We start from the raw sequence: 19,522 nt of genomic DNA on the forward strand, positions 1-19,522 counted from the left end.
CAAATCTGCTTTGCTCGAACAAGCTGCTGGTACATTGTGACCCATGTAAACATTTAGTTTTGGCCTGTGATGCATCGTCATATGGAATTTATTGCATGTTACAACAAGCCAATGAGTCGGGGAAACTTCAACCGTATGCATCCAAAAGTTTGTCTAAAGCAGAAAGAGCCTACAGTAGAAAAAGAAGCTTTAGTGTGTGTGTGTGTATACGGTGTTAAAAAGACGCATCAATACCTGTTCGGTCTGTGGTTCGAATTAGAGACCGATCACAAGCCATTCATTTTCCGAGAGCAAAGGTATCAATACCAACGCTTCATCCTGCATCCAAAGGTGGGCGCTGACATTATCTGCCTCTGATTATGTCATTCGCCACAGACTTGGCACAGAAAATTGTGCCGATGCTTTGAGCTGGTTGCCGTTGCCCACACTGGAGGTGGAAACGCCACAATTGAGAATGAAGGTACCCCTGTCACGTCTCAACAAGTTAAGACCTGGACCAGCCAGGACCCGATATTATCAGTGATAAAGGGGTGGATCCTCAAAGGGGATTGGTCTGCCATACCTAAGCAAATGTGCGAGGAGGCCAAACCGTACATTCGGCGCAAGGACGAACTGTTTATTCAAGCAGATTGCATATTGTGGGACAATCGCTTTGTAATGCCTAACAAAGGGAAAGAGAAGTTTGTGCGTAAGTTACACAGCACACATCCTGATTATAGTGATGATGAAGGCCATCGCCAGGTCCCATGTATGGTGGCCAAGAATTGATTCTGAGCTGGAGGCATGCGTGCATCAGTGCACCTGAATGCAGCTCAGCAAAGCACCAGCGGAATCACCGCTGAATCTGTGGTCGTGGCCATCCAAACCTTGGTTAGGATCCATGTAGATTTTGCTGGTCCCTTTCTGGGCAAGATGCTTTTAGTGGTGGTGGATGCTTATTCGAAGTGGATAGAATGCATAATCATTTCATCCAGCACGTCCACGACAACCATAGAGAATCTCAATGTCATGTTCGCGACACATGGTCTGCCTGACATAGTAGAGAGCGACAATGGGTCGTGCTTCACCAGTCAGGAGTTTCAGAAGTTTGTAAAACATAACGGCACAAAACATGTAAGTTCAAGCCTGCATCCAGCGGACAAGCAGAACATGCAGTACAAATTATCAAGCAAAGCATGAGGAGAGTAACCCAAGGGTCACTGCAGACCCACTTGTCTTGCATACTGCTGGGTTAGAGGACAAGACCCCACACACTCACAGGGGTCTCGCCTGCTGAACTCAAGATGAAAAGAGGTCTTAAGACCAAGTTATCACTTGTATACCCAGATTTCAGTAATCATGTTGAATACAGAAGACAGAGTCAACAAGGGTACCACAATCACGCAACTGTGTCACATGAGATTTCTGTAAATGATCCTGTGTATGTGTAGAATTATAGTCAGGGTTCCAAATGGATCGTTGGTACAGTCATGGCCAAGGAGGGCAACAGAGCATTTATTATTAAGCTCAAGACTAGGCAAACATGCAGGAAACACATGGATCAAACAAAGCTGAGGCACACAAAGCTGAGGCACACAAAGCTGAGCCAGAGCAGTTGGACGAAGAAACCGTCGATGACCAACCAACCTACCAGCAGCCTTCAGAGGACTCAAGGGTCATCAGTGAACCCGGAATTTCTTCACGGACTTGTTCAATAAGAATGAACTTGCAATTCCTGACATGGCCACTGCCACCTCCAACAAGTCAGCCACCCAGCCACCAGCCACAGCAGATTCCGCACATTCACCCAAGGCCGGAATCAAACTGAGACGGTCAACCCGGGAGCGTAAAGCACCAGACTGTGAAAGACCGTGATAAGATCTCAGAGGAGGGTATTGTCATGTATGTACATGCTGTTTGTAGCCACCAGATGGTGTCATTGTTGGAGGCCACTGAGTAGCACACACAGGATGCTGCGCTGGTATAAAAGGACAGCCATTTTGTAAATCAGGCACTTTGGGCCTAAATAAAGCAGAGCCAAGATTATACCTTGCTTAATTAAACAGTACTCAGTTTGAACCTTAATGCATAATAACACAAAGTATGTATATGGACCACACCAAAGGTCTTTTGTTCTCTCCCCCTCCCCCCTTCAGTCATGTGACTTCTCTCTCCCTCCTCGTCCACCCCCACCCTGTTGCAGCCTGGTTCATTCCTGCAGCCAGCCAGCCTGTGTCTTTTACGAGCCCAGCCCAGCCAGCCAGCCTGTGTCTTCTGCGAGCCCAGCCCGCCTGTGTCTTCTGCAAGCCTGTGGCCAGTTCCCTGTGCTCTCCCGCCTGGTCATCCCACCCGCACCTATCGCCGGCCGAGTGGCCTCTCGCAGCGGCTGGCCCGCTGACTTACCAGGCCGAGTTAGGAAGGTAGGACTTAAGTTTTATTTTGTATTTCTTCTTGATGGTTTTTATGCTTCTTGAATGTTGTTGTGCTTTGTTTAGTGCTTTGCAAGGTCCTCTCCGCTTCCCTTCCCACCCCTATCTCTGGCTACCTGCACTGATTTCTTAACTCTCCGCAAAGGTTTTCTGTGCGGCCACAAGTGGCTGCATACACTGGCCTAAGTTAGTTTGGAGCAACTATTAGCTGTGGCTTCAATGGCCAAAATGGGCGTTGGTGACTGGTAATGCCTTCTTTTGAAAAAAACTAAACTAAACTAAATAATATCCTAACTAACTCACTTACACTGGCGCAAATTGATTGTGCAAAATGGGGATTTTTAAGATACTCCAGAAAAATCAAGTTGCTCCAAAAAAAGACGGAGCAACTCCTGGGCAATTTTGGGCCCAATAATCCATGAGAAAATTAACAGCCACTTGGACAAGCATAGACTAAATGGAGAGCCAGCACATATTTATTAAGAGCAAATTTCCTCCTTAACTTCCTCAGCATCCGTGCATCCCATCCGGTCCTCATGCCTTATGAACTTTAAATACAGTCAGCCTTTCTAGTATGTCCTCTTATCAATTTTTATCCCATCCAGTATCTCAACTACCTCGTCTTTCATAATGACTTTGGCAGCATCTTCATCCTTGGTAAAGACAAATGCAAAGTGTTCATTTAGTACCTCAGCCTTGCCCTCTGCCTCCATTCGTAAGTCTCCATTTTGGTCCCTAATAGGCCCCACCCTTCCTCTTCCTACCCGTTTACTATTTACATGTCTATAGAAGACTTTAGGATTCCCTTTTATGTTAGCTGCCAATCTATTCTCAAACTCTCTCACTGCCCCACTTATTTCCTTTTTCACTTCCCCTCTGAACTTTGTATATCCTGCCTGGTTCTCACTTGTATTCTCAACCGGACATACACCCCCTTTTTCTGCTTCATCTTATTCTCTATCTCTTTTATCATCCAGGGAGCTCTGGCTTTGGTTACCCTCCCTTTCCCCTTGTGGGAATGTACTTCGACTGTACTCAAACCATCTCCTTTTAAAGGCAGCCCAATGTTTGATTACAGTTTTGATTGCCAGTCTTTGATTCCAATTTACCCGCGCCCATTTCGTTCTCAACCCATTGAAAGTGGCCTTCCTCCTATGAAATATTTTACTCTAGATTGCTCCCAGTCATTTTCCATAGCTAATCTAAAGCTTATGATGCTATGATCACTGTTCTGTAAATGTTCCCCCACTGACACTTGCTCTGCTTGACCCACCTCATTCCCCAGAACCAGATCCAGAAATGCCACCTTCTTCGTTACGCCGCAAACATACTGATCAATAAAGTTCTCCTGAAAACACTTCAGAAATTTTTCCCCCTCTCTGCCCTTTACACTATATAATCCCAGTCTATATTAGGATAGTTGAACTCCCCCATTAATACTACTCTATAGTTCTTGCACCTCTAATTTCCCTGCAAATTTTCTCCTCAAGATCCTTCCCACCAGTTGGCGGCCTATCGAATGGCACCTAGTAGTGTAATGGCACCTCTATTGTTTCTTAACTCTGACGAAATAGATTCTGCCCTTGACCCCTTCAGGCCATCCTCTCTCTCCAGCACTGTAATATTCTCCTTAGTCAATACTGCCACCCAATCTCCTTTCTTTCCTTCCCTATCTTTCCAGGAATATTTAGTACCTAAATCTGCCCTTTTTTGAGCCAAGTCTCCTTTCCTAGGTGTCTATTTCCACCTGCAACTCAGCAACCTTATTTACTTTGTGCACACACATACATGCACTGTAAACCTGATGGACTTTCTTGTATTCTCTTAGTCTGACCCCACCCAATACTGAACTTTTTCTTACTCTAGTGTTATCTGTCTCTCCCAATCCATTGTGCACCTTGTTTCTTCTTTCTAATGCTACATACTGGTGCTCATCCCCCTGCCAAATTAGTTTAAACCCTTCCCAACAGCACAAACAAACCCCGCTGCGAGGACATTGGTCCCGGCTCTGTTGAGGTGCAACCCGTCCAGACTGTACAGGTCCCACCTCCCCCAGAACTGGTCCCAATGTCCCAGGTATCTAAAGTCCTCCCTTCTGCACCGTCTCTCCAGCCACACATTCATCTGCTCTATCCTCCTATTTCTATACTCACTGGCTCGTGGCACTGGGAGTAATCCGGGGATTATTCTCTTTGAGTTCCTGCTTTTTAATTCTCTTTCCTGGCTCCCTAAAATCTGCCTGCAGGTCCTCATCCCTCTTTCTACCTATGTCGTGGATACTGAAACAGACCACGACCTCTGCCTGCAGGATCTCATCCCTGTTTCTACCTGTGGCGTTGATACCAATATGGACCATGACCTCTGGCTGCTCACCCTCCCCCCCTCAATGTTCTGCAAGTAGAGGTCTTTCTCTTTAGGGGTATATATTGGTCCTGTATTGAGCCAAGTTCTTTTCTGAACACCTCCCATTGTTCATCTGTAGTTTTATCCAATAGCAGTTTTGACCAGTTTGCTATTGTCAGTTTCTGTCTCATCACATTAAAGTTGGCTTAACCAAAATCTTAAATATCAGTAACAGTGTTAAGTTTCTCCTTTTCAAACTGCATATTGAATTTAATCATATTATAATCACTGGTAGATAAATGTTCCCATACTATTATTTAGTCTGGCTCATTACTCAATCTAGTATGACCTGCCCTCTTGTTGGTTCTAGAACATATTGTTCTACAAAATTATCTTAAATGCACTCGAAATTCACTACTTTTCTGACTGGAGCTTCTCTGCTCATACAGCTAAAAATAAATGGCCTGTACTTGGGTACAAGAGTATAACGTTGAAGTATGCAGATGATACAAAACCTGCCAACATACTAAATAGTAAGCAGGATAGTCGCAGACTTCAGGAGGACATAGACAGGCTGGTGAAATGGGCAGACACATGGCAGATATAATTTAATGCAGATAAGTGGGAAGTGATGCAGTTTGGGGGAAACAACATGGAGAGACTGTATAATCTAAATGGTACTACTTTGACTGGGAGGGTGGGAAGAGCGGGGCAAGAGCAGAGGGGCCTGGGGGTGCATATTCACAAATCATTGAAGGTGGTAGAATGTTGATAAGATAGTTAAAGAAAGTGTTTGGGATACTTGGCTTTGAAAATAGGGGCATTAAATACAAAAACAAGTCATGCTAAACCTTTACAAATCTCTGGGTAGGCCCCAGCTGGAGTATTGTGTACAATTCTAGGCACCACACTTGAATAAGGATGTCAAGGCCTTGGACAGGGTACGGAGGAGGTTTACCAGGATGATACCAGGGATGAAGGATTTCAGTTATGTGGAGAGATTGGAGAAGCTGCGAGTGTTTCCCTTAGAGCAGAGAAGGTTAAGGGGAGACCTAATAGAGATATTCAAAATGAGGGCTTTGATCGAGCAAGTCAGGAGAAACTGTTTCCTCCGACAAGTGAGTTGGTAACCTAAGTCATAGATTTAAAATAATTGGCAAAAGAACTAGGTGACTATTTTTTCCCCCCACAGAGTGTTGTTCAGATCTGGAACACACTACCTGAAAGGGTGATAGAATCAGATTCGCTAGAAACTTTGAAAAGACAATTGGACAACTACTCGAGGTCTAATTTGCAGGGGTATGGGGAAAAAGCTGTGGTATAGGGCTAAATTGGACAGCTCTTTCAAAGAGCTGGCACACGTACAATGGGCCGAATGGCCTCTTCCTGCGCTGCACTGTCTAGGATTACTAAATCATTAAATATTAAATCAAATTTTTATCTTACCACTTCACTTTTATAGTGAATTCTTTCATCAGTAGGCAAGCTGATTTCAGATATATCATCATAAGCAAGGCCTGGAATCCCATTCTGTTCAGAGAATTTGAACATGATTTAGATATAGATTCAGCAAAGAAAGTATATATAAACACAAAAGAGCTTTCAATATGCACGTTTTTTTGTATCATATGACTGCAATGCAATAAATGTCCTTCACAATTTTCTTACATTATAAACAAGGGTCATTCTTTTCAAAAATTACACAAAGAATTTTCAATAGCAATTAATTGCAATGGTACATGTAGTAACTACATCCTAAAAGGATGAGCTATTATTACAAGCTTTGGGACATATCCAGTCACATTTCTACAAGTGTATTCTGAGTTAGATAGACATGCCCCAGATAATCAGATTTGATAGAAACTTTGAAAAGACAATTGGACAACTACTCGAGGTCTAATTTGCAGGGTTATGGGGAAAAAGCTGTGGTGTGGGGCTAAATTGGATAGCTCTTTCAAAGAGCTGGCACACGCACAATGGTCCGAATTGTGCGGACCCAGCAACAAATTTCAATGGGGCTGAGTACGCCATCATACAGTCTTTGAAATATACAGCAAGTTTTGGATTTCTGCATGTGCTTGCACTAAAACCTGAACTTGCGATCCATCAAGGTACGCTTTGACAGCCGATCCATACCGATAGGGAAATATTAATTACTGGTGCAGAGTTGGGCTAATTACCTCCGAAAATTTTACGGTTAGTGAAAGCAGGCGCAGGAGCCGGTTTCACATCTTAAAAGATCTATATGTATATATGTTTTGGTGGAGGAAACTAAATGAACATAAACAATATAATGCATTTATAACAAGGAAAATAGATTTATCTACATGAAGTCTGAATAATATATTTTAATCCTGAAAATTAACATTGAATATATGCCTGGGAAGCTCTTTTTGAAGTTCAACAAAATTAGGAGATATAAAACATTATTTGACCTTCACTGAGTATCAAAACAGGAAGTTGTATACAAAGGGACTAATAAATTGGATGAAAAAAATAAAACAAATGCTGATATGTGAATCAAGTTCAAGTACCAGTTTAATGAAATGCTTTTGAAAGCTTTTAAAAAGTAATTTCAAATGGACAAGACTAAAAGAAGTTTCTGTGGGTTTGGCTTTGTTTTGATAGATTTTGTGGGCGTGTCTTCCCTTACGCATAGGCTGTATGCTGCGCTCCTAGCCTTAGCGATTGAATATGCTGCGCCCAACTGTGCAGCACCAAAGAGCAAATCTCCGTTCTGGGCCTCGCACAAGGCAAGTTCGTATTCTTTTTATAGGTCAGCGGCCTACTCCATAGCTACTCTGCCGACCTTAATTTTTGGGCCATCATTTTTAACACAGGCACCCGATTTTAGAGCAATGCAAGTGAATCAAAATATGACACTGCCATGGCCGCACAATTTTCTAACCAAAGGAAAGCAGTGATCTATGCAAGCATTGTTTGAAAAAACACTACTCGGGAGCTTTTAATTACTGATCAAATTCCTGCCATAAGAGTCGATGGGACGTTCGGCTCTTTTCCAATATTAGAAACTTACTTGTGGTTCAAGTCACCTGAGTACTGTCAGGTAGTCAGAAGGAAAGAGAGTGTGGAGAAAGACCATTGATTATATAACTGCCTGAGAGTTCTAGTTGCTTTCCTGCCAATTAAACAAAGAAACGATACAGCAAATGCTAACTTTTCCACTTATCTTTTATTTACTTGGGTCTAAGTAGGGGATTGTACCCCCAATATTGAATTTAAGACAGGCATTTGTTAGACGTGTGTCTGTTCAGACCACATTGCAGTAGCTTTCTAAGCACAGTTCTGCAAGTTTAAGGTTGCAGTACTATGTAGCTATATCAATTTCAGCTCCCAACACTTGCTAGTCTCTAACAACACCATCTCCCAAAAAGATCAGATTCTGGGAAAGCTCGCCAAGACATGGAATTAGGTGCCAACCAAATCACACCCCCTGCAGGACCATTTTGTAAAATAAATTTGCACAACTGACTTCCAGGAACCAACTATACTAACAAGCATTATAGAGAAGCATTTGATAAAGTACATGGTTTTCCTGAATACTTTGATAGAATTAATGACAGAGTTAAAAATCAAACATTGATTTTTGATGCTCACAGTAAACAAGTATTTCTATAAAGAAAATTGAAATTATGGATTAAAAGTCTCTGGGGAACATGCTTAATGGTTATTATTCTTTATTGATAATGCACATTATAGCTAACTGCTGATAGAGAAAATACAAAACTTGAAGTTATTGCCCTAAATGATAAAATAAATAGAAAAATCAAATGTCCAAGCAATACTTAAATATTCAAGCACAATGAAATCATTTTAGAAAAACAAACACGAACAGCATTGTTTAGTTTAAATCTTTCTCTGAAATAGACACCGAGTCCTGTCCTGGAGCCCACAGGAGGAATCCAGATAATGGGACCTGTAAGTCATAGACCAGGATTCCAATTCCAATTCCCAGAGTGCAGTGATCAACAGGAAAAGCAACAAAGAAACACAAAATTATTGCTTCAAATTCCACTTCATGACATTTTCATTTCACTATTTCGAAACAAAAGGGATTTTCTACAGCTACCTGTTTTGGCAAGTATACTTATTTCAATAAAAACAAATCCAGTCTCAATTGGTTCTATAAAATAATGTACCCAAAAGATGAAGTATATTACCTTTAAAATGTCCCTCATTCTGGAATGCTCTGGACTGCCACCTTAGTGACACACTAGGTGCGTGAGAAACCCCAAAACAGCAGTGCTACAAGAGCCACCAATGTACTTCATTCCATGTCGAAAAAGGCATTTTTCTTTTGGTAAAAAATTAACTTCTTGGTTGAACCTCTGAACTTTAACCAGCAGCTCTTCATACATTAACTCAGTCACCAAGTCAGTGGTCAGGAGAGTTTAAGGTTTTCAGGCTCAGTGGAAATGAGTTGATGTTGCCAACATGTCGTTCACCTGTAACTGATTATTGTATTAACCCAGCCAGCGTGAGTATGGTATGTTAAAACACACCACCTCACTTCAGCCAGTTAATTTATACTCACCATACACACTTCCACAATAAGGATCACTTGATCATACCAAGTCGATGTGAAAGCAAACATAAATCATTGGGTAATAGAATGAGATGGTGACATGGTGAATGGTTTTGATTTTAACATTAGAAAGGAGGAATAGGGCAAACAGAACACAGGCACACCCCTAATTTGGCGGCATATATATTGTATACATCATACTGACTGTTTAATAAATCCAAAGGATTAGACTTACACCAGTAGGTAAATACAAAGCACTTTCAAAACTTGGCTGAGCACCAGGTTAAAGAGTAACATGACCTCCATTCAGTCAGAATGCCTGGCCATACAATGAGTGCCCAATAATCAGCTGGCTCGGGAAAGAAGGCAATTAAGTATAATGCACTTACCCAAAAGGATGAGAAAAAAAATCAGCGAGCAGGTTAACCTCGTTTGCAGCCATGTATCTTAGTGGCTATTTAGTGAAAGGGATATGCAGACTCCTAAACCCTATCTGCCTACCTTTACTGTTATCTAATAGGTGAGGCACCTTCAGACGTGTCAGGGAGTGCTCCCCCACCACCCCCCACCCATTTTCAGTGATTACGTTTTCCTCTAAAGGACAAAAACATCTTCACTGCCAAATAGAATGATCAAACCCTATCCTATTATTAGGACCCTGGAAATTAGGCCTTGATTCTCCTCTTTTCAACCATCTGATTTCAGGTGCTGTTGAATAGCTGCAAGATGAAAATAGAATGGGGAGGTGTTGCTCCAAAGTCTTACTCCTAAAAACCCTATTGTAATGGTCCTCCTGTTGTGACATCAGCAGCCTACAGTGGCTGCCATAGGCAAATGACATTCAAAATACTCAACAAACCAGCATCAATGAATTTCCTGGTCTGCCTCTCCAATTGAATGTTAGTATCTATTAAAACAAAGAGTTGCTCACTGTTGCTAAGCAGCTGCCATCAGGTAATTAAAGTTCCTCCTTGTTGGGATTTAATTCCTGTAACTGTAACTTTGCTGCTCGTTGAGGATACTCAAGACAGATATCGATAGATTTTTGGATACTCAGGGAACCAGGGAATATGGAGACAGTGCAGGAAGGTGGAGTTGAGGTAGAAGATCAGCCATGATCTTATTGAATGGCGGAGCAGGCTCGAGGGGCCGAATGGCCTACTCCTATTTCTTTTGCTCTTATGCTCAATACTCATTGTTTTTTGTGACTTTTTCAATTGAAAGTTAATGGTACAACAGAGGAACAAAGGGACCTTGGAGTGCAGGTCCACATGGTTTACCATGGTTTTCTTTTTAGCACTTTTCCATATTCAGCACAGGACACAATGGTGCTTGTTTAGGGATTTCCCTGCACCCATATTATGAAGAGAAAGTATGCAACTAGAACAGGTTCATCAGCCACCATGCACCCACATCCAGTGAGCAATGGCATCCTATCTTGACCTCAGCAACGAGCTACGTTGCACTGGAGATGATACAGGAATTGAGTTACATTCAAGTCATTATCTACATTCATTTAAGTTGCTACAACCCTCTGCCACAATGTCATTTAAGCCTGTATCAGATGACATTTGCTAGATCAACCAACCAATCAGCTGTACAATGCTGCACTAAACCATAAACTGATGCATTTTTTGGCTGGCTAGTTCATAACCTACCCTCAGAACATTGTTCATCAGCACTGCTAAGCTCATAACCAAGGATGAAACAGTACTGTGTACAATGAGCCAGTGTGATCTTAGCTCCTTTAATAAGACTCCAGAATGCAGGTACGTCATGGGTGGCCTGCTTATATAACATGCTCCCAAGGGATGCTGGGATCCCTTGGGACTCCAACAGGTAGGCCCTCTGGTGGTAGGGGTTAAATACATAACATCGCTCCCCCGTGAAGTCAAAAGTACACTTATTTACAAGATGAGGCAATCTGAGGCTTTTCGCTCCCTTGTCAATCGTCTCGATACAAATGCGGGTGTGGGTGGGTTGGTTCGTTCTACACTGGGCTGCTGGGCCGCTGACCTTGCCGGGCTGCTGGGGATGGTGAGTTCGGCTTCGTGGTCAACCATGATGTCAGTTGCCACTTGTGTGTGTGTTGGAGGGTCAAAGTTGGTGGGTCAAAGTTGGTGGTGTCTTCTTCGGGTTGTTCATAGCTGTTGGTGAACTGCAATTTGATTTGGTCCAAATGTTTCCTGTGCGTTTGTCCATTGGCCAATTTGACCTGAAACACCCTACTCCCCTCTTTGGCTGTGATCATGCCAGCGAGCCATTTGGGACCATGTCCATAATTGAGCACAAACACAGAATCATTGATCTCAATATCGCGTGACAAATTTGCGCGGTCATGATACACACTTTGTTGATGCCGCTTCCCCTCCACATGATCATGGAGATCAGGGTGGACAAGAGAGAGAGCCTTGTTTTGAGCACCCTTTTCATGAGCAGCTTGGCTGGGGGAACCCCGGTGAATGAGTGGGGTCTGGTGCGGTAGCTGAGCAGCACTCGGGACAGCTGAGTCTGCAGGAAGCCTTCCGACACACGTTTCAAGCTTTGCTTGATGGTCTGAACTGCTCGTTCTGCCTGGCCATTTGATGGGGCTTGAACGGGGCAGATGTGACATGTTTGATCCCGTTGCGGGTCATGAATTCCTTGAATTCAGCACCGGTGAAGCACGGCCCATTGTTACTGACTAGGACATCAGGCAAGCCATGAGTGGCAAACATGGCTCGTAGGCTTTCAATAGTGGCCATGGACGTGCTTACAGACATTATGGCACATTCAATCCATTTTGAGTAAGCATCCACAACAACCAAACACATTTTGACTAGAAATGAGCCCGTATAGTCCACGTGAATCCTCGACCACGGTTTGGAGGACCACGACCACAAACTTAGCGATGCCTCTCTGGGTGCATTGCTCAGCTGAGAGCAAGTGTTGCACTGGCGCACACATGATTCTAAATTTGAGTCGATGCCTGGCAACCACACATGGGATCTGGCTATGGCTTTCATCATTACAATGCCTGGATGGGTGCTGTGCAGTTCACATATGAATGTATGTCTGCCTTTCTTGGACAAGACCACGCGATTGCCCCACAACAGACAGTCCGCCTGCAGGGACATTTCATCTTTGCCCCTGTGGAATGGCTTAATCGCCTCCTGCATCTCCGCTGGGACACTGGACCAGCTCCCATGAAGGACAGTTTTTTTACCAAGGACAGTAAAGGATCCTGACTGGTCCAGGTCCTGATCTGGCGGGCCGTAACGGGGGACTTTTCATTCTCGAATGCCTCCATGACCATGAGCAAGTCCGCTGGCTGTGCCATTTCCACTCCGGTGGTGGGCAATGGCAGCTGACTGAGAGCATCTGCGCAGTTCTCTGTGCCCGGTCTGTGGCGGATTACATAGTTTATGCCGACAGCGTGAGTGCCCATCTTTGGATGCGGGCAGAGGCATTGGTGTTAATCCCTTTGCTCTCAGAGAACAGCGATATGAGCGGCTTGTGGTCAGTTTCAAGCTCAAACTTGAGGCCAAATAAGTAGAGGTGCATTTTTTTTACCCCCATAAACGCACGCCAGAGCTTCTTTTTCTATCATGCTGTGAGCCCTTTCGGCCTTCGGCAAACTTTTGGAAGCATAAGCGACTGGTTGCAAGATCCCCGATTCGATAGCCTGTTGTAACACACACCCGGCCCCTTATGACGATGCATCACAAGCTAGCACTAATCTTTTACAAGGGTTATACAGGACAAACAGTTTGTTTGAACATAACAGATTTCTGGCTTTCTTAAAGGCAGCCTCTTGTGAATTCCCCCAAATCCAGTCGTCTCCCTTGCGCAGTAGCGCATGTAGGGGTTCTAGCAGGGTGCTTAACCCAGGTAGGAAATTACCGAAATAGTTAAGAAGTCCCAGGAAAGACTCCAGCTCCGTCATGTTCCGTGGTCTAAGCGCGTTCTTGATGGCCTCCGTCTTGGCGTCGGTGGGTTTGATGCCATCTGCCGTGATTCTTCTTCCCAAGAACTCGACCTCCTGCGCCAGAAAAACACACTTCGAGCATTTCAACCTGAGCCCCATGCGATCCAACCGACTAAGAACCTCTTCCAGATTTTTCAAGTGCTCAATGGTGTCCCAACCTGTAACCAGTATGTCATCCTGGAAAACCATGGTGCGAGGAACTGACTTTAGCAGGCTCTCCATGTTATGTTGGAAGATTGCCACGGCTGACCGAATCTTGAACAGGCACCGGTTAGAGATGGACAGACCTTTGTACGTGTTGATGCAGGTAAGGCCTTTCAAAGATTCCTCCAGCTCCTGCGTCATGTAGGCCGAGGTCAGATCCAGCTTGGTGAATGTCTTCCCTCCAGCCAGGGTCATGAATAGGTCGTCTGCCTTGGGTAGTGGGTACTGGTCCTGTCGCGAAAAACGGTTAATCGTTACTTTATAGTCCCCACAAATTCTAACCGTGCCTTCCTCTTTAAGTACCAAGTAAATCAGACGAGCCCACTCATTGAATTCCACCGGCGCGATGATGCCTTCTCACTGCAGCCTGTCCAGCTCAATTTCCACTTTCTCTCGCATCATATACAGTACCGCCCGAGCCTTGTGGTGGATGGGTCACGTACTGGGAACCAAATGGATCTGCACTTTCGCCCCCGAGAAGCTTCGAATGCCCGGAACCTGGTCACCTGAGGCGTTGTCGACGGACGAAAGCGCTCGGATGTCGTCGCAGTTCCAGCGGATTTTTCCCAGCCAGCTTCTGCTAAACAACGTGGGGCCATCCCCTAGCACAATCCACAGCAGGAGTTTGTGTACTGCTCCATCATAGGAGACTTTGACTTCTGCACTGCCAATTACTGGGATTAGTTCCTTGGTGTAAGTCCTTAGTTTGGTGTGAATGGGGCTGAGCTTGGGCCTGTGTGCCTTTTGCCTCACAGCCTGTCGAAGGCCCTTTTACTCATTATGGACTGACTTGCACCCGTGACCAGTTCCATCGATACTGGAATACCGTTCAGTTCGACTTTCAACATTATTGGTGAATATTTCGTAGTGAATGTGTGTACCCCATACACTTCTGCCTCCTCAATACGAGTCTCCAATTCAGCCTGATCCACAGTGGATCGATCTTCCTCTGCAAAGTGGTGGTTTGCAGGGTTTGCAGCTCGCCTGCACATTCGCTGGAGGTGTCCCATTGTTCTGCAACCGTTGCACGCATAGTGCTTGAAGCGGCACTGATGGGGCCGATGATCACCTCCACAATGCCAACAAGGTGTTAACTGCCTCGCATTAACGATTGATGGCGGACTCTGGGTCACTGAGGTCGGGCAGCAGCAGCCGGCGAGTACGTTCTGCCATGTATATTTCTGCTCAAAACAGACGTTACTTTATGCACAGCACTGGCCAAAACTTCTTTACTCTGCGAAATCTGTTTGGTGTTGTCGCTGGTGGACATAAATGCCTGGGCTATCGTTATGGCTTTACTTAGGTTTGGAGTTTCTACAGTCAACAGTTTGCGACGGATTGTCTCATGGCCAATGCCCAGTTCAAAAAAGTCTCTAAGCATTTGTTCCAGGAATCCCTCAAACTCACAATGTCCTGTGAGGCGCCTTAGTTCGGTGACGTAGCTCGCCACTTCCTGGCCCTCCGATTGTTGACACGTGTAGAACCGATATCTCGTCATCAAAACGCTTTCCTTAGGATTTAGGTGCTCCCGGACCAGCGTACACAATTCTTCATAGGATTTCTCTATTGGTTTTGCCGGAGGTTCTTCATGAGGCCATAGGTTGTTGCCCCACAGACAGTTAGGAGGATCGCCCTTCATTTGGTAGTGTTCTCATTCTCTTCCAGCTCGTTGGCCACAAAGTATTGGTCGAGTCTCTCCATGAAGGCCTCCCAATCGTCCCCTTCTGAGAACTTCTCCAGGATACCAACTGTTCTTTGCATTTTTGCGCAATTCTTCATTACCTCATCGCCAATTGCTATGCTCATAATAAAGGATGAAACTGAGTACTGTGTACAATGAGCAAGTGTGACCTTAGCTTCTTTAATAAGACTCCAGAGTGCAGGTACCTCGTGGGTGGCCTGCTTATATACCGTATTCCCAAGGGATGCTGGGATCCCTTGGGACTCCAACAGATAGGCCCTCTGGTAGTAGTGTAATACAGGTTACAAGGGGTTAAATACATAACAAGCACGAGAGGACTGTTCATAGAATCATTGAAATTTACAGCAAAGAAGGAGGCCATTTCATCCCATCATGTCCGCACCAGCCAACCAAGAGCAATCTAGCCTAATCCCACTTTCCAGCTCTTTGTCCGTAGCCCTGTAGGTTACGGCACTTTAAGTGCACATCCAAGTATCTTTTAAATGCTATGAGGGTTTCTGCCTTTACCACTCTTTCAGGCAGTGAGTTCCAGACCCCCACCACCCTTTGGGTGAAGAAATCTCTCCTCATATCTCCTCTAAACCTTACCCCAATTACTTTAAATCTATGCCCCCTGTTTGTTGACCCCTTTGCCAAGGGAAACAGGACCTTCCTATCCACTCTGTCCAGGTTGCTCATAATTTTATACACCTCAATCAGGTCTCCCCTCAGCCGCCTCTGTTCCAAAGAAAACAGATCCAGCATCTCCAATCTTTCCTCGTAGCCAAAATTCTCCAGTTAGGCAACATCCTCGTAAACCTCCTCTGCACCCTTTCCAGTGCAATCACATCCTTCCTGTAATGTGGTGACCAGAGCTGCACACAATACTCCAGGAGTGGCCTATCCAGTATTTTATACAGTTCACGCATAACCTCCTTGCTCTTGTATTCCATGCCTTGACTAATAAAGTCAAGTATTCCATATGGCTTCTTAATCACCTTATCTACCTGGCCTGATACCTTCAGGGATCTGTGGACTTGCACTCCAAGGTCCCTTTGTTCCTCGACACTTTTCAGTGTTGTACCATTTAATGTGCATTCCCTTGCCTTGTTAGACCTCTCCAAATGCATTACCTCACACTTATCTGGATTTAATTCCATTTGCCACTGTTCTGCCCACCTGACCAGTACATTGATATCTTCCTGTAGTCCGCAGCTTTCTTCTTCATTATCAACCACGCAGCCTATTTTAATGTCATCTGCAAACTTCTTAATCATATCCCTAACATTTAATTCCAGTCATTGATATATACCACAAAAATCAAGGGACCCAGCACTGAGCCCTGTGGAACTCCACTGGATACAGCCTTCGAGTCACAAATACACCCATCAACCTTAACCCTTTGCTTCCTGCCTCTGAGCCAATTTTGGATCCAACTTGCCACTTTTCCCTGAGTCCCATGGGCTATTCATGACCAGTCTGCCATGTGGAATCTTATCAAAAGCTTTGCTAAAGTCCATATCACTACATCGGGGCAGAATTTCCGACGCCCTGGGTCCATACGAAGTTTCTACGGACCCGGGAAGGCATCGGAAAAGCCAGTTTTCAGCGCGCAATGCGCATGCGCTGAAAACCGTTTTTTCCGATCTGTCAAGCTGGAGCTTGACAGATGATCTGCAGATCGGGAGCGAGGACATTTGTAGGTGGAAGTTTGGGCTATTTACCCATATTTTACACGGCAAATGTCCTCAAAACTCTTGCACCTGAAAAAGCAGGCGCATAGCCTACTTTTACAGGCGTAAGAGTTTAAAAACATAGAAAAAACATGATTAAAATAAAAATTTAAAAAACACATTTATGTTAAAATCCTGCCTACTCAGATAATGTTATTTGAAACCCTAACCCTAACTTTTTTTTTAAAATCGGCAATTTTTTTTCTTTAATAAACATGTAACATTTTTAATTTCTATTAGTTTATTGTGTAAGGTGTTTTTTAAATGTTTTATGTATTTTGGGTGAGTTTTGGGGTTTTTCTCATTCATTGTAATAGGAGTTTTGTAACTTACGAATCTCCTGTCACAATGAACGAGAAAATGCTTACTTGTGATTGGGTGTCCAGGCCCACGTGACTCCTGCATCACAGGAGAGGAAGCCTGTGGATCGGGAGTTCCAGCGGGCACAGCAGCTTCAGGTAAGTGCGCATTTTATTTCTATACTTTATTGATTTGCCTGTGGGAAGCCCTCCTCTGAATTTCTGCCCCATCATATGCACTGCCCTCATTGACCCTCCTGCTTACCTCCTCGAAAAATTCAATCAAGTTAGTCAGACATGACCTTCCCTTAACAAATCCATGCTGACTGTTATTGGTTAATCCATGTCTTTCCAAATGAAGATTTATCCTGCCCCAATAATTTTCCCACCACCGAGATTAGGCTGACTGTCCTGTAATTACTCGGTCTATCTCTTTCTCCCCTTTTTAAACAAAGGTACAACATTAGCAGTCCTCCAGTCCTCTGGCACCACCGCTGTAGCCAGAGAGGATTGGAAAATGATGGTCAGAACCTCTGCTATTTCTTCTTTTGCTTCTCTTAACAGCCTGGGATACATTTCATCCGGGCCTGGGGACTTATCCAGCTAAGCTCCTTAATACTCTCACTATGTTTATCTCATCTAATATTTCACAATCCTCCTCCCTCATTGCAAAGTCTACATTGCCCCTTTCTTTTATGAAAATAGATGTAAAGTATTCATTAAGAATCATACCCACATCTTCTCCCTCCACACACAGATTTTCTTTATGGTCTCTAATAGGCCCCACTCTTTCTGTATTTATCCTCTTACTCTTGACTGTTGTTTGAGATTTAAAAGTGACAGAATTTCCCCAAGTACAAGGACTCATTAACTGCACTCACATTGCCATTCGTGCCACTTTCAAAAATGCCATCAGTTTATTGAGCAGGAAAGGTTTTCGCTCAATGCTCAGCTAGTTAGTGATCAACACACAACATGTGATTTCTTGCTATCTGGATAGCTGCCACGATTCCTTCATATTGAAGGCCCACTGCAGGAGGAGGCTGCACTGGCGAACCCTTTGCCAGCTGTAAGACAAAGAGCATGTCACTGGAATTTGCCACCCGCTACAGCCACAGCTCCAACCTCACAGCAGGGAAAGGATCACATTGCCTGTGGCTTTCAAGGTGACCGTGGCTCTGAACTTCTATGCGTTTGGCTCCTTCCAAGCTGTTGCTAGAGATACAAGCAACATCTCTCGGTTTGCAATTAGTGAGCATTACCAGTAATCTCAACCCCAATCTCCTATTCACCAATAGTCCCACAGTCCTTACCATCCCTTTGTCACTGACCATCACATCATCCCCTTTCCCACAATGCAAAAATAAAAGCCAACATAAAATATATATTCCAAGTAACAAAAACAGAGAATGCTGGAAATCTCAGTGAGTCAGGCAGCATCTGTGGAGAGAAAAACAAAGTTAATGTTTCGGGTCGACGACCCTTCGTTAGAATTGTCGAATGTTCGAAAAGAGCACATTCTTAAGAAGCACTGAAAGGGGGAGGGGAAGAAAAAACAAGAGTGAAGGTCTGTAATAGGGTGGAAGGCAAGAGAGATTAGAGAGACAAAAGGGATGATGGGCCGAATTGAAATGGTAATGACAGAAGTTAGAAAAAGGTTAATCTGGATAGGGCGTGAATGGCGGAGTAATGAGCAGCTGCCACTGGAGCCAAAGAGAAAAAAAGAAGAAAAAAAACATAAGATGGGGGTGAGGGGGAAAAAGGAGCCAAAGATGGCCAGACGTTATGCTCTGAAGTTGTTGAATTCGATGTTGAGTCCAGAAGGCTGTAAAGTGCCTAAACGAAAGATGAGGTGCTGTTCCTTTTCTGAAAACCTCCGTTCAGTCTGTAACTGTGGCCCTGAGCTTCCGGTCACCTGTCGCTTTAATTCTCCACTCCACTCCCACTCTGATATCTCGGTTCTCGGACTCCTGCACTGTTCCAATAAAGCTCAACACAAGCTCGAGGAACAGCACCTCATCTATCCTAGTTCACTGTTGGAGAGCAGATTGCTGGAGTATTGTGATGCCTTGGAAGCCCATTTGAACAGTGGTTTCCAGCAGTGTGAGCTTCCATGGCAGAAGTGGAGATTGTATGGCTCCATCACCATGCACAGCACTCCATTTTTGCCCGGAACAAAAATTGGCGAGCACCCTCTGAAGCTGCACCGAGTGATGCCATTGACAGCTTCAGGGGACATGAACCGGGCTGCAGGCTGCTCGCGGGGGGCTGGCGGCCATCTTTTTTTTTTAAACGTGGTGTTTTTCTTCGGCGCCCCATTGGTGCCGTGATCACGGGATCT

At 44.4% G+C, this 19,522-nt stretch overlaps 1 protein-coding gene across 1 annotated transcript in view; it reads right to left on the reverse strand.

Moving 5' to 3' along the window:
• slc23a1 (solute carrier family 23 member 1) overlaps positions 1–19,522 on the reverse strand; it is a 132,160-nt gene that overhangs the window by 60,766 nt on the left and 51,872 nt on the right. Inside the window, exon 4 of the mRNA XM_070877661.1 lies at positions 6,198–6,281. Coding sequence (XP_070733762.1) covers positions 6,198–6,281 — 84 coding nt within the window. The remainder of the gene's footprint in view (positions 1–6,197; positions 6,282–19,522) is intronic.

The sequence above is a fragment of the Pristiophorus japonicus genome, chromosome 4 (genome assembly GCF_044704955.1).
Source record: "Pristiophorus japonicus isolate sPriJap1 chromosome 4, sPriJap1.hap1, whole genome shotgun sequence".
Lineage (NCBI taxonomy): Eukaryota > Metazoa > Chordata > Chondrichthyes > Pristiophoridae > Pristiophorus > Pristiophorus japonicus.